The 12,774-nt window shown below is 49.9% G+C and overlaps 1 protein-coding gene across 10 annotated transcripts in view; it reads right to left on the bottom strand.

The window, feature by feature from the left end:
• The window catches only part of LOC101948094 (inter-alpha-trypsin inhibitor heavy chain 4), a 44,323-nt gene extending 40,107 nt beyond the window's left edge, over positions 1-4,216 (bottom strand). For all 10 annotated transcript variants that reach the window (XM_065551293.1, XM_065551294.1, XM_024099968.3 and 7 more), the window contains exon 1: positions 4,092-4,216. In XM_065551293.1, the coding sequence (XP_065407365.1) occupies positions 4,092-4,166 (75 nt within the window). In that variant the 5' untranslated portion in view covers positions 4,167-4,216. The remainder of the gene's footprint in view (positions 1-4,091) is intronic.
• Between the last annotated feature and the right edge of the window lie 8,558 nt (positions 4,217-12,774).

The raw sequence follows: 12,774 nt of genomic DNA, 5'->3' as shown, positions 1-12,774 counted from the left end.
TGGGTGGTGACTCTTTTTAGATGCTTCTGGAGCATAGCATCAAACTCAGCCATCAGCTCCACAATTTTAAGGAAGTTTCCATTGTTTGGCACAAACAGCTGATCTGAAGTGCCACGCAGGCTAGGTTTTGGGTAGCAAGCATTCTCACAATGGCAATGAGCTTTTTCAGAACATTTTGCCAGTAAAGAGACTCTGATGCAATCTTCTCTTGATGCTGATCATCTATGGTGGCCTTTAACCTTAGTCTCATCTTTCCATCTATGGAATGCTCTCTGGTGATTTGCTGCCTTCTCATGGCATGCCAGATTTCTACCCAGATTTTTCCAGTCCTTTGTTCCTGTAGAACCCAATGTGGCTAGAACAGTAGACTAGAAGAGTTTGCAACAAAAACAGTATGCAGCATTCTGGGTTTTTGAGTACATAAGCCATGGCCTCTCCACTTTGTCACCACTGGGGATTTCACCCCAGTAATGTGCTGGATGGAAACTTCTATTTCCATTGTCTTTGGGGAACATGAAGTTTTTCACTTGCTGTGGCCCAGGCAGTACAAGGAAGTCCCTCAGGCTACTCCTCAAGTGGGTCCACAGTCCTGGATCATCTAGACTTAAGGAACTAAACTCAGCAGCAGCTGTTTCTTGCGCCTCCACCACACTCTTCTCTGATCTACACTTTTCTTCAGGAATGTGCATGGTTACATCCATTTGAGATGGAGATATGGATGCTGCAGTAGCTGCCAGGTCACCTGCACTCTGACTAACTGGAAGATCAGGCATCTCCTCACCACTCACATCCTCACTGGGGCGGGAAGGCTCACCGTGAACATTTGTGTCTATGTATCTCAGGAGAGCTCCTTCCTGCTTAGATAGAAAAGCTTCCTTTGCTTGCTTGCTTTTTCTGAATGCTGCCCCACAGGGGCGTTTTCTTCTTTCACTCATGACTGCTGTTCTATACCAGCTATAGTGGCTCTCAACACTCAGTTGAAGGGGACAAATAAGCAGGCTGGTAGCAGGGCCTGAGTGAGGGAAGATATCAGCGTCTTAAGGGCCTAACTGGCTCCGACTACTTCAGTTGACTGCCTGTTCTCCTCAAGTGGGTTCAGGGAAAGCAACAGGAAACAGGAAGCTCTTTGAGAAGCTGGTGTTAATCAGTCCAGGCTCCTGGGGGTGCTAGAGAGGTACATAAGAGGCTCCCCCTCCTCTCTCTCCCTGCAGCTACTGCTGCTTTCTGTTATTCCCTCTCACCGTTTCGCCTGTCTGCCTGTTATGTCTCTTGTGCCCTCCTTCCTCCAGCACAGCACTCCACCATCTGTGCATCTAGAGCAGAGAGAAGACATGCACCGGCAGCAGACACAATTTTCTACACTCTGGGTCCTAGTGACGCCCCCCCCACAGTCTGGCACCTGAGGCGGACGCCTCAGTTCGCCTCATGGTAAGGCCAGCCCTGGGTATTGGACAGTGTTCCAAGCCATCTTCATGAAAAACATGACAGTCAAATAAAAACATATGAGACAATTATGAAAAAAATCACAGGTATATCTCTCCTCTTTCTCTCTCTTTTGGCTGCTGGATATTACCTTTTGTTTCACTGTTGTCCTGTCCCTTAACCTCTGTGGTCCCTAAATTAAAGCAAGTGTTGTGTCAATATGAAGGACCACCCAAGCAAGGGGGTCCAAATAATTGTATTTAGCAAATACATACAACATGCAAGGCCCAGCTGTGTATACACACTGTTGCTCTGGCTAGCTTCTGGAAGACAGTGAGCACCACTAGAGGGCTCAAACCTTTTAAAGAATTAACAATCCTATCACTACACCAGTGGTTCTCAACCTTTCCAGACTACTTGTACCCCTTTGTAGGAGTCTGATTTGTCTTGAGTACCCCAAATTTCACCTCACTTAAAAATTACTTGCTTACAAATCAGAAATAAAAATACAAAAGTGTCACAGTACACTATTACTGAAAAATTGCTTACCTTCTCATTTTTACCATATAATTATAAAATAAATTGATTGGAATATAAATATTGTACTTACATTTCAGTGTGATACTTGAGCCTGTTTTTCACTTTTGAGCCTGTCTGAAGGCCAAGCCCCAGGCAGTGGGACTGATGCACGTAACTTAGCTTTGCATGGGCCCCTGTGATGTGCGGCCCTGGGCAATTGCCCTGCTTGCTGGCCCTGCACTTGCGATCCCCTAAACCCATCCCATGACACCCCTGGGCTGCAACACCCATGAGAAACATTGATCTAGATGAGTTAAATACCCCCTGGAAGACCTCTGCACACCTCCAGGGGTACACCTACCCCTGGTTGAGACCCACTGCACTACACCATCATTGCAACAACCACTGCTCATAAGTACTGTCTTAATTCACAGTCAGTGACAGAGAGATCTAAATGGAACACCACACTGAGGAGAGCAGCTGCTGTGAGATGGTCACAGTTCTCAAATGCTGAGGCCCTTGGCTTCTTGCTTTGCTGCTCACTTGAAGCAAATTCCACCTGTTACTCTTCACAGAATCAGAGTTACTGTGGCAAAACAAAACCAGCTGAGTCAATACTAGCTCCATTCAAAACAAGTTGATAAAAAAAAGCCCCAAAAGAATAGAAGGAAAATAATGATGGCCATTTTTGTGGGGGTTCCCAGTAGCCCCCAAATAAATCCCCTTGAGTTTACTGTGCCTCCCATCTTCAAACATCTTATATCACACTGTGTAGTAACTTTCCCTTTGATGGAAGAGACCTGGACTCTCTCCTTCTAGATCTCTTCTCCATCATTTCATGAGATGGAGTCATTTTCTGTTTGGCTTCTTTATGTAGCTCAGGTGGGTTCTGGTCATAACGAGCCAGCTGAGAATTCCTCCAGTCGGGACAGAGTTCTCAGTTGATGTAAATAGTCAGTTGCCCCAATGCGCACACAACCTGTTATAGAGTCATGTCAGAGAAAGGAAGGAGCAGGGTGGAGCTCTGCTGTGCCAATCCTCAGATGGTGTATGGACCACCACAATGGGCATAAGTTAGCAGAGATTCTCAACTTATTTACCATTGTGGGCCACACCCAATACTACCTGTGTGGCCCTGAGGATGTCACATAGGCCGCAGCTGTGTGCTGATTGGGCTGCAAGTGGCCCATGGGCCACAGGTTGAGAACCACTCAATTAGAGCAATCCCAAGACTGCTCTAACTCATACCACAGCCAGCACACAGACTGGCCCACAGAACCAGGGTGCTGGTCAGACCACCTCCCTTTGCCCTCCATCCAATGAATCTCACATGCAGGAGAGAATTTAGCCAGTGTCTACCAGAAGGCATCCTTAGAGAGCAATTCCTGAACTTTTTTTTACTCCCTCCAGCCACAAGGCTAAGAACATCACCCCCTCTGCAATGTTCCCTGATACCTAGCATCCCAGGAAGCAGAAGGGCAACTTTCACAACCACACCTTTTTTAAAAGCAACCATCAATACAGCATGTTGTGCACTCCACAGGAAAATTGTTTTATAACAATTTGTGAGATTTTCCAATGTAGGAGTTCATTTTATCATCAGAAATAAAGAACAAACATTTAAACATGTTTTCTAAAATTTATCTTACTTTTAATTAGTCCATTTACCCCACCCCTTTGATATATTTGTGACTTTACATTAAACACATTTTCAGCTTCAAAGTAATAAAAGAAACAAATTGCCTTCCTCCTTCACATCCCATGGAAACTAATTATTTCCTCTAAAGAAGCTAGCAATTTAATGGGCCAAATTCAGCCCTGATGTAAGCAGTTGCAACTCCATTGAACTTACTCCACAAGACCCAATAGGTCTCCCTCCAAGACTGATCACACAAATTGATATTTAACATTTCCAGGGAAAAGTGTGATCAGACAAATCTGTAAATCCTTTAATTCCTACTTACATTTCAACAGACCAGAAGAAAGTCCTTGTCACACCACAGTGTATATGTGTACACAGAGTGGCTAATGGTTCCAACATAAATGAGCTGCATTACATGACTGAAAACTGAAAATTCATTCATCACTTACATTCTGTTGAAAAGTTAGACCAGCTCACACATGTTCTCAGTAACAAACAAACTAAATACCTTGTGATCAGTATTTTCTGCTAATACTATAAGTGAGGAAATGACCAGCAGTGCGACAAGTGCTTGCTCTTCCATTTTGGAAACACCAGATCTCAAAATGAAAACCTATTTACTAGATTTAGTTAATGAATAACTAGTATCTGGGTTATGTAGAAATTCTGGGAAGACCGTAAACCTAATATTTACACAATAAACACTGTAAATAACTCGGATCATTAAAAGCATCTTTTCCTAATGGATTTTTTGTTTGGAAGTATTATGATCCTAACATTTTTTTTATGGGACCCATACATCTAGGGGCCACATTTAACAGGTTCCAGTATATTTCCTGCTCAAACTTAGCTTTCAAACTGTCTATTAATATCATAGAACTTACACACATATATGGTATTAAAAGGTGACTGCATCTTTTTGTGTGCCTGGATATGTGAAATTGTTATAACCCTTTGCACTTCTATAGCACCTTTCCTTTAAAGGGTCTCAAAACATTTCAGAAATAAGGCATACCACACATGTAGGAGGTTAACGAAATAGTAGGCCATTATTTTTACAGATAAGCTGAGACAACAAAGAAAAAATAACTTGTCAGAGGTCATATAGTATGTCATTAGTAGCGCTAGGAATACAACCAGGAGTCATAACTAACCACTAGTTCTTCTTCGAGTGCTCGTTCATGTCCATTCTAATCAGGTGTATGCGCGCGCACGTGCACAGTAGCCAGAAGCAGGGCCGGCTCCAGGCACCAGCCGACCAAGCATGTGCTTGGGGCGGCACCTTGGGGCAGGGCGGCGCTCGATTTTTGATTTTATTTTATTTATTTTTTTATTCGGCGGCGCGGTGCTCGGAGTGGGACGGGGGCTTTGGGCGGCGTGGTGCTGGGAGGGCGGGGCTTCGGGCAGCGCGGTGCTCGGAGGGGGGTGGGCGCTTTGGGTGGCGCGGTGCTCGGAGAGGGGCGGGGGCTTTGGGCGGCGCTTGGAGGGAGGGAGGGGCTTAGGGCAGTGTGGTGCTCGGGGGGCGGGGTCTTGGGGGGGCGGGGTCTGGCGCAGTGCAGCGCTCGGAGGGGGGGGCGGGGGCTTCAGACGGCGCAGCGCTTGGAGGGGGCGGGGCTTCAGGCGGCACGGGGCTGGGGGCGCGGGGCTTCGGGCAGCGTGGCACTGGGGGGGGCTGGGATTTCGGCAGCGCTCGCGGGGGGTGGGTGGGTACGGCAGGATGGCTCTCTTCTTTTTTGCCTGGGGCGGCAAAAAAGTTAGAACCGGCCCTGGCCAGAAGATTTTTGCCCTAGCAGCATTCTTTAGATCGGCCTGGGCGCCCCCTGGAGTTGCGCCTTCATGGTGCTCAATATAGAGCCCTGCTGACCCACCACCCCCTCAGTTCCTTCTTACTGTCAGTAACGGTTAGCTGGAATGCCCCATAGCCCTTGCTTAGCAAGCGCTTTTATCTCCGTTATTGTACATATTTCTTCACGGCTAAGTGCATGCCAAAGAGTGACCCCGATGCTTCTTATTTAAGGTGTCTAGGGGAAGGTCACCAAAAGGACCGGTGTAGGATCTGCCACAAATTCCATCCCAGAACTATAAAAGAAAGGGAACAGCGGCTTAAGGTTTTCCTAATGGAGGCAGCTCTTCACCCCCACTCAGATCTGGGGTCAGGGGATCCCGTACCCAGCATGTCCTCGTCAGCATGGAGTGCCCGGGCACCGTCAACTTGGGAACCGGTGCCGAGAAAGGACTCCTCCTGAGATGCTCGGCACCAGTGTGGCTCCTCCCGAGGCCAGTCAGCAGCCAGGCACCGGTCTCAGTTGCTGGTGCCTCAGAAGAAAAAGAAGCCAGAGAGGGAGCGTTCTCTCCCAGCCAAATCTAAGGAGCTGACGGCTGGGAGATCCCAGTAGAGCCACAGCACCAGGTCCCCGGGCAGGGCTGCAGCGACTCCTGCCCAGGCAAGGCAGTTAATTTCTGGCCCAGCGCACTCACTGGATCCTACTGGCCAGCAACTGCCACTCTCCTCGATACTGGAGGCTTTTGAGGTGGCTTAAGACTTGCTGTGTCTCACAGCTCCGTTCTCATCCCCTAGGACAGAGGATGCTCCATCTCCGTCTGCACTACTGCGACCCCAGGTGCAATCAAGAGGGAAGCCAGTGATGATGTCCCAGCGCTCTTCTTCTCCACAGCACCCTCTGGCACTGGCACCTCCGGAGAGAGAGCCCAGTCAGTCCCCGAGTTCCCGACGATTGGTGCCCCGAGGCTTGGCTCCTCCATGGTCTTCCTTTTCAAAGACTTCGGAGTTGGAGCAAGACTCTTACCGCTCCGATAAGAGCAGGAACAGGAGGTCCAGGCCAGTGTGAGACACAGGGCCAGTGCAACCATTTAGGCAAACTAGGCGGCCGTTTAGGGCGCCTAGTGGTTGGGGGCGCCTAAAAGCCTGCTCAGGCGAGGAGGTGGAGTGGAGGTGAGCTGGGGCGAGGGGGGCGCGGGGAGGGCCGGCCACAGTAACAGAGGGGCACACAGGGGAATCACTCCCTGACCCAGATCACCTCCACTCTGCCTCCTCTGCTGAGCACACAGCCCTCGCTCTAAGTCTCCTCCAATCGGCGCCGCAAGCCTGCGAGGGGAGGAGAATTAGAGCGGCACCGGCATGCTCAGCAGAGGAGGCGGAGCTGAGGTGAGCTGGGCCGGGCTCCCCAGGCAGGGTTAGCTGCCGCGGCGGGGGTCTCCCCAGGCGGGGTTAGCTGCTGCAGAGGGGGGGGCTCCCCGGGCAGGGTTAGCTTTTGTGGGGAGTCTCCCCAGGCGGGGTTAGCTGCCGTGGAGGCGGGTTACCCGGGCGGGGTTAGCTTCCACGGAGGGGGGGTAGCTGCTGTGGGGTTGCGGGTGGCGGGCTTCCCAGGTGGGGAGCTGGGTTAGCTGGGGGGGGGGGGGAGGGGGGCAAGGTGGAAGTTTCACCTAGGGCGCGAAACTTCCTTGCACCGGGCCTGGTGAGAGAGACGGGCTTTCCTGGTGCCATGGCCGCTGCAGTGGCAGAACCCATCTCAGTGGCCCTTCTGGACTCCCTGGGCCTTTCACCAGAACCAGGGAAGGAGCCAAGGATCCCGCTCAGCAGCGACTTTGATTGCTTCGGCCACCTTTATTCCACCGGCTGAGCGACCAGCCACTGAACCACCACTACCGATGTCGAAGCCATTGGCTGCGGCACTGTCGCCAGCACTGGCTTCGGGACCAGCTTCGGCACCAGCTTTGGCTTCAGTGGCACCGCTATTACTGGAGCTGGCTCCCACACCACCAACAGAACCGACAGCGGCGCCGATGCTGACATTGGCACCAAGTTCAGTGCTGACAGCCACAGCACCAAGCACAGCATCATACGCATTGGCACCTGCCTGGGATCCCCAAGAGTCACAGGACCTCTTGGGTGCAGATGGCAGGGTGCAGTTGCCATTCTGTGGGGCTTCCTCCTTGTCACCAGATGAGGGTCTGGCAGGCACCGCCATAGCTCCAGCATTCGAAGACAATCGGATGTTGCAGAAAAACGACCTTTTGAAGGTGTGATCGAGGACGATGCACCAGAGCAAGAACTGGATCTACCCTGCCTTACCCTTTCGTCCGACTATCCCCTTTCTACCAGGCATGGTCCTGTATCACTTTGGACCGCTGGGTGCTCCGCACAGTAGCGAAGGGATACTCCATCCAATTCTGTGCCATCCCACCCTTCCACCCCCCTTCCCCATCCCTCTTCAGGGACCCCTCTCATGAGCTACTCCTTATACAGGAGGTTCACTTGCTCCTTTTGCTAGGGGCAGTGGAAGAGGTTCCTCAGGAGCAGAATGACAAGGGCTTCTATTCCTGGTATTTCCTAATACTGAAAGCCAAGGGTGGGCTCAGGCCCATCCTAGACCTGCGAGAACCCAACAGGTTTGTGAAGAAACTCAGTTTATCTGGTCTCTCTGTCACCCCTTCTGTGGATTCAGGAGTCTGGTATGTTGGCCTCAACTTGAAGGACACGTACTTTCACATAGCAATAACTCCATCCCACAGAAAATACCTCAGGTTTGTGGTGAACAGCACCACTACCAGTTCACTGTCCTCCCGTTCGGCCTGTCGGTGGCACCTCGAGTGTTCACCAAGTGCATGGCAGTCGTGGCAGTGTTCCTGCGCAGGCGACGGGTGCAGGTGTTCCCATACCTCGATGAATGGCTGATCAAGGGCCAATCCAGGGCTCAAGCGGAGGCACAAGTCAACTTTATAAGAACAATGTTCGATGAACTGGACCTTCCTGTCAGTATGGAGAAATCGACTCTGCCCCTGTTCCGCGGATAGGGTTCAGAGGGGCAGTACTGGATTTGAGACAGGCCAGGGCATATCTCCCGGAAGCGAGGTTTTGGCCTCTGAACAACATCATTCAAAGTCTCAGGCAGATTCCCACCACTACAGCAAGGAATTGCCTGAAACTGCTAGGACACATGGCGGCTTGTACCTACATAGTACAGCATGCCAGACTCAGACTTCGACCTCTTCAGTTGTGGCTAGTGTTAGTGTATCAGCCAGTCCAGGACAGTTTGGACAGGATAGTAACCCTGCCACACCTGGTATTAGACTGCTTCCTGTGGTGGCTTAACCCACAAGTAGGAGGTGCAGGGGTCCCCTTCACCAGCCCTCACCCGTCCCTCTTGTGAGTGATGAATGCGTCAGCTCTGAGCTGGGGAGCATATTTGGGAGAACTCAGAACACAAGACCTCTGGTCTCAGGCGCAACTCGCTCTCCACATCAATGCCAGAGAGCTGAGAGTGGTACGCCTGGCGTGCCAGACTTTCCGAGCCCACTTAATAGGGAGATGTGTATCAGTTATGACAGACAACACCACGGCAATGTTCTATATCAACAAACAGGGGGGTGCACATTCCTCTCCCCTGTGCCAGGAAGCCCTCTTGCTGTGGGACTTCTGTGTAGAGCACTCAATACATCTGCAAGCATCTTACCTTCCCGGAGTCAGAACGAGTTGGCAAACTACCTCAGCAGCTCATTCCATGGCCACGAGTGGTCCCTTCACCCGGACGTGGCAAACTCAATCTTCCATCAGTGGGGCTTTCCCCAGATAGACCTGCTTGCCACGCAACACAACAGGAAGTGCCAGCAGTTTTGCTCCTTCCTGAACCACAGCCCGGGCTCCATCATGGACACATTCCTTCTCCCATGGAGAGGCCATCAACTGTATGCCTTTCCGCCCATTCCGCTCATTCACAAGGAGCTCCTCAAGATATGGAGGGAACAAGCTTCGGTGCTATTGATAGCTCCAGCCTGGCCCCACCAGCACTGGCATTCATCACTCCTGGAAATGTCCAGTGAAAGTTCCAGTCTCCTTGCTGCTCTTCCTGGACTTACTAACTCAGGATCACGGCCATTTCCAACACCCGAACCTCGAGTCGCTGCACCTCATGGTGTGGAAGCTCCATGACTGAATCCCTACAGAGCTCTCTTGCTCGGATCAGGTTAGACAAGTCCTCATTGGCAGTAGAAAACCCTCCACAGAGCCACATACCTTGCCAAGTGGAAGAGATTTTCAATCTGGTCAGCGCAGCACCGCTCGCCTCTGTGCCACTTATATTAGACTATCTCCACCACCTCAAGCAGCAGGAGCTGTCCATGTCATCAATAAGGGTTCATTTGGCCGCCATCTCTGCCTTTCACCCAGGGGTAGAGGACCGCTCGGTCTTTGCTAACCCTATGGTCAGTCATTTCCTTAAAGGTCTCAACAGGCTATACCTGCATGTCCGGCAGCCTGTCCCGGCTTGGGACCTCAACCTGGTCCTTTCCAGACTCATGGGACCACTCTTTGAACCTTTGGCGACGTGCTCCCTGCTCTCTCTCTCATACAAAGTAGCGTTTCTGGTAGCGATACCCTCAGCCAGAAGGGTATCTGAGCTCAAGGCCCTGACATCAGAGACCCCTTACACTATGTTCTATAAGGACAAGGTTCAGCTCAAGCCCCACCCGGCTTTCTTCCTGAAGATTGTCTCCCAGTTTCACATCAACCAGGACATCTTCCTCCCAGTATTCCATCTTAAGCCTCACTCGAGCACAGGGCTGGCTCCAGGGTTTTTGCCGCCCCAAGTGGCAAAAAAAAAAAAGAAAAAAGCCGCGATCGCAATTCGGCGGGAGGTCCTTCGCGCCAAGCGGGAGTGAGGGACCGTCTGCCGAATTGCCGCCGAATAGCTGGACGTGCCGCCTCTCTCCAGAGTGGCCGTCCCAAGCACCTGCTTGGCAAGCTGGTGCCTGGAGCCGGCCCTGCTCGAGCATCAGGGAGCAAAGGCTTCACTCATTGGATGTCCGCAGAACGCTAGCCTTCTACATCGAGAGAATGAAGCCGTTCTGACAGTTGGTCCAGTAATTCATGGATGTGATGGACAGGATGCAATGTCTTCCTATCTCTTCTCAGCAAATTTCCTCATGGATCACGTCCCGCATCTGTGAGTGCTACAGTCTGGCGAAGATGCCCGCTCCTCTGATCACTGTGCACTCCACCAGGGCTCAGGCCTCTTCAACGGCGTTCCTGGCGCAGGTTCCCATCCCGGAAATCTGCAGAGCAGCAACATGGTCCTCCATACACACTTTCACCAGGCACTATGCAATCACCCGGCAGGCCAGAGATTATGTGGCCTTTGGAAGAGCAGTGCTCCAATCAGTGGACAATTCCGACCCCACCTCCTGAATTTGGGCTTGTGAGTCACCTGATTGGAATGGACATGAACAAGCAATCAAAAAAGAAAAAAATGGTTACTCACGTTCTCGTAACTGTTGTTCTTCAAGATGTGTTGTTCATGTCCATTCCAATATCCACCCTCCCCTACCACTCTGTCAGAGTAGCCGTCAAGAAGGAACTGACAGGGTGGTGGGTCGGCAGGGCTCTATATTGAGCGCCATAAAGGCGTGACTCCAGGTGGCACCCAGGCCGACCTGATGGTTGCTGCTATGGGAAAAATCTTCCGGCTACCATGCATGTGCACACGCACACGCACACACCTGATTGGAATGGACATGAACAACCCTCTCGAAGAACAACAGTTACGAGAAGGTGAGTAACCGTTTTATCCAACCATAATACTTTGTAAAGTTCTTTGAAGTACCTAGGACATGACAGATACTAAGGGTTTAATACTGTTGCCTATCACTATAGTATCCAAGCACCTTCCATGTAAAATCAATAGCAATAGCTAATTCTTAATGGACTTCATGGAGTCTCTGGTATATAAGCTCAGTTCTAGCCTGCTTCAGACGATGATAGGTATGGGAATTACATTTATTTTACAGCAGATGCAAAGCTATTGCTCATCCAGATGTATTTTTGCTCCTGCTCTCTGTTTTGTTCATGTTGCAGTCTATATTATTTAGGCCAAATTTGCACTCACATACAGCATACATGTAAAATGCTGTTAAGACTTCAGTTGTGGTGCATAGGGTATTAGAGGAGAATTTTTCCTTGTATCCACATTTCACTTGCATAATAATGGAATAAAAAATGTAAATACACAAAAAAAGCGAACCTCACAGTACACTTCTTATTTGAGGTTATGTCCACTGATGGCAAGCAGACTATGCATCTTAGGTTTTTCTATCAGTGTGGTATGTAACAGCCTGATCCAAAGCCCACTGAAGTCAATGACAATCTTTCTATTTATTTCAATGAGCTGAGGATCAAATGTAGAACAATTAATAATAGCACTGAGCATGCGTTGAATGGCAATAAGTCTCGTCTTCCTTTTGTCGCTAGTTTTCATGTTTGGTTATTGTTTTTTTTTCTTCTCTTCTTCTCATCCAATATATGGGGTTGTCTCCATGCAGAAAATTGACCAAAATAGCTCCTCATATGCACACACTATTCTGGAATAAAAGTCACTTTATGCCAGCATGATTAGTGCACTCCCATTCTTCTTAGGGTACATCTACACTACAGGGGGGAGTCGATTTAAGATACGCAAATTCAGCTACGTGAATAGCGTAGCTGAATTCGATGTATCGCAGCCGACTTACCCCGCTGTGAGGACGGCGGCAAAATCGACTTCTGCGGCTTTCTGTCGGCGGCACTTACTCCCACCTCCGCTGGTGAAGTAAGAGCGCCGATTTGGGGATCGATTGTCGCGTCCCGTTGGGACGCGATAAATCGATCCCCGAGAGGTCGATTTCTACCCGCCGATTCAGGCGGGTAGTGTAGACCTAGCCAAAAATACACTGACTTTTATTTTGGAATAGTGTCCCCACACAGGGTGCTATTAGGTAATAGTTATTGCAGAATAGCTTATTCCACAATAGCTTTACCAGTCAATTTCCCTATATAGACAATTCCTAAATGTGGGATAGGGACATGTGAAAATGCCATGACAGGGTAAAGGCCTTAGCAAACTGTTGGGCATGACATTTAGTCCTGACTACAGTCAGGCTCTGTCTAAACTTCTCTGGAAAGGTACACGACAAGGCTGCTGCTGTTAAAAATACTCTATCCCTAGAGTATGTCAAAATTTTGTCTTGGCGGCTACAATTTGAAGCATCTTTGTGAAGTGCAGCATATGAATAGTTATAAAAGTCTTTGAGATAATCAATCTCCCACTGGCAGAACAAAGTGCACTATATATATTTTAGAATGTTTGAGCAGCAAAAGCCTACCCAGGATGGGACAGAGTAGAACAGGACAGCCTAGCGCA

The sequence above is a fragment of the Chrysemys picta genome, chromosome 7 (genome assembly GCF_011386835.1).
Source record: "Chrysemys picta bellii isolate R12L10 chromosome 7, ASM1138683v2, whole genome shotgun sequence".
NCBI classification, from domain to species: Eukaryota; Metazoa; Chordata; order Testudines; family Emydidae; genus Chrysemys; species Chrysemys picta.
The sequence above is the reverse complement of the archived record's forward strand: the minus strand, read 5'-3'. Positions and strand labels throughout refer to the sequence as shown.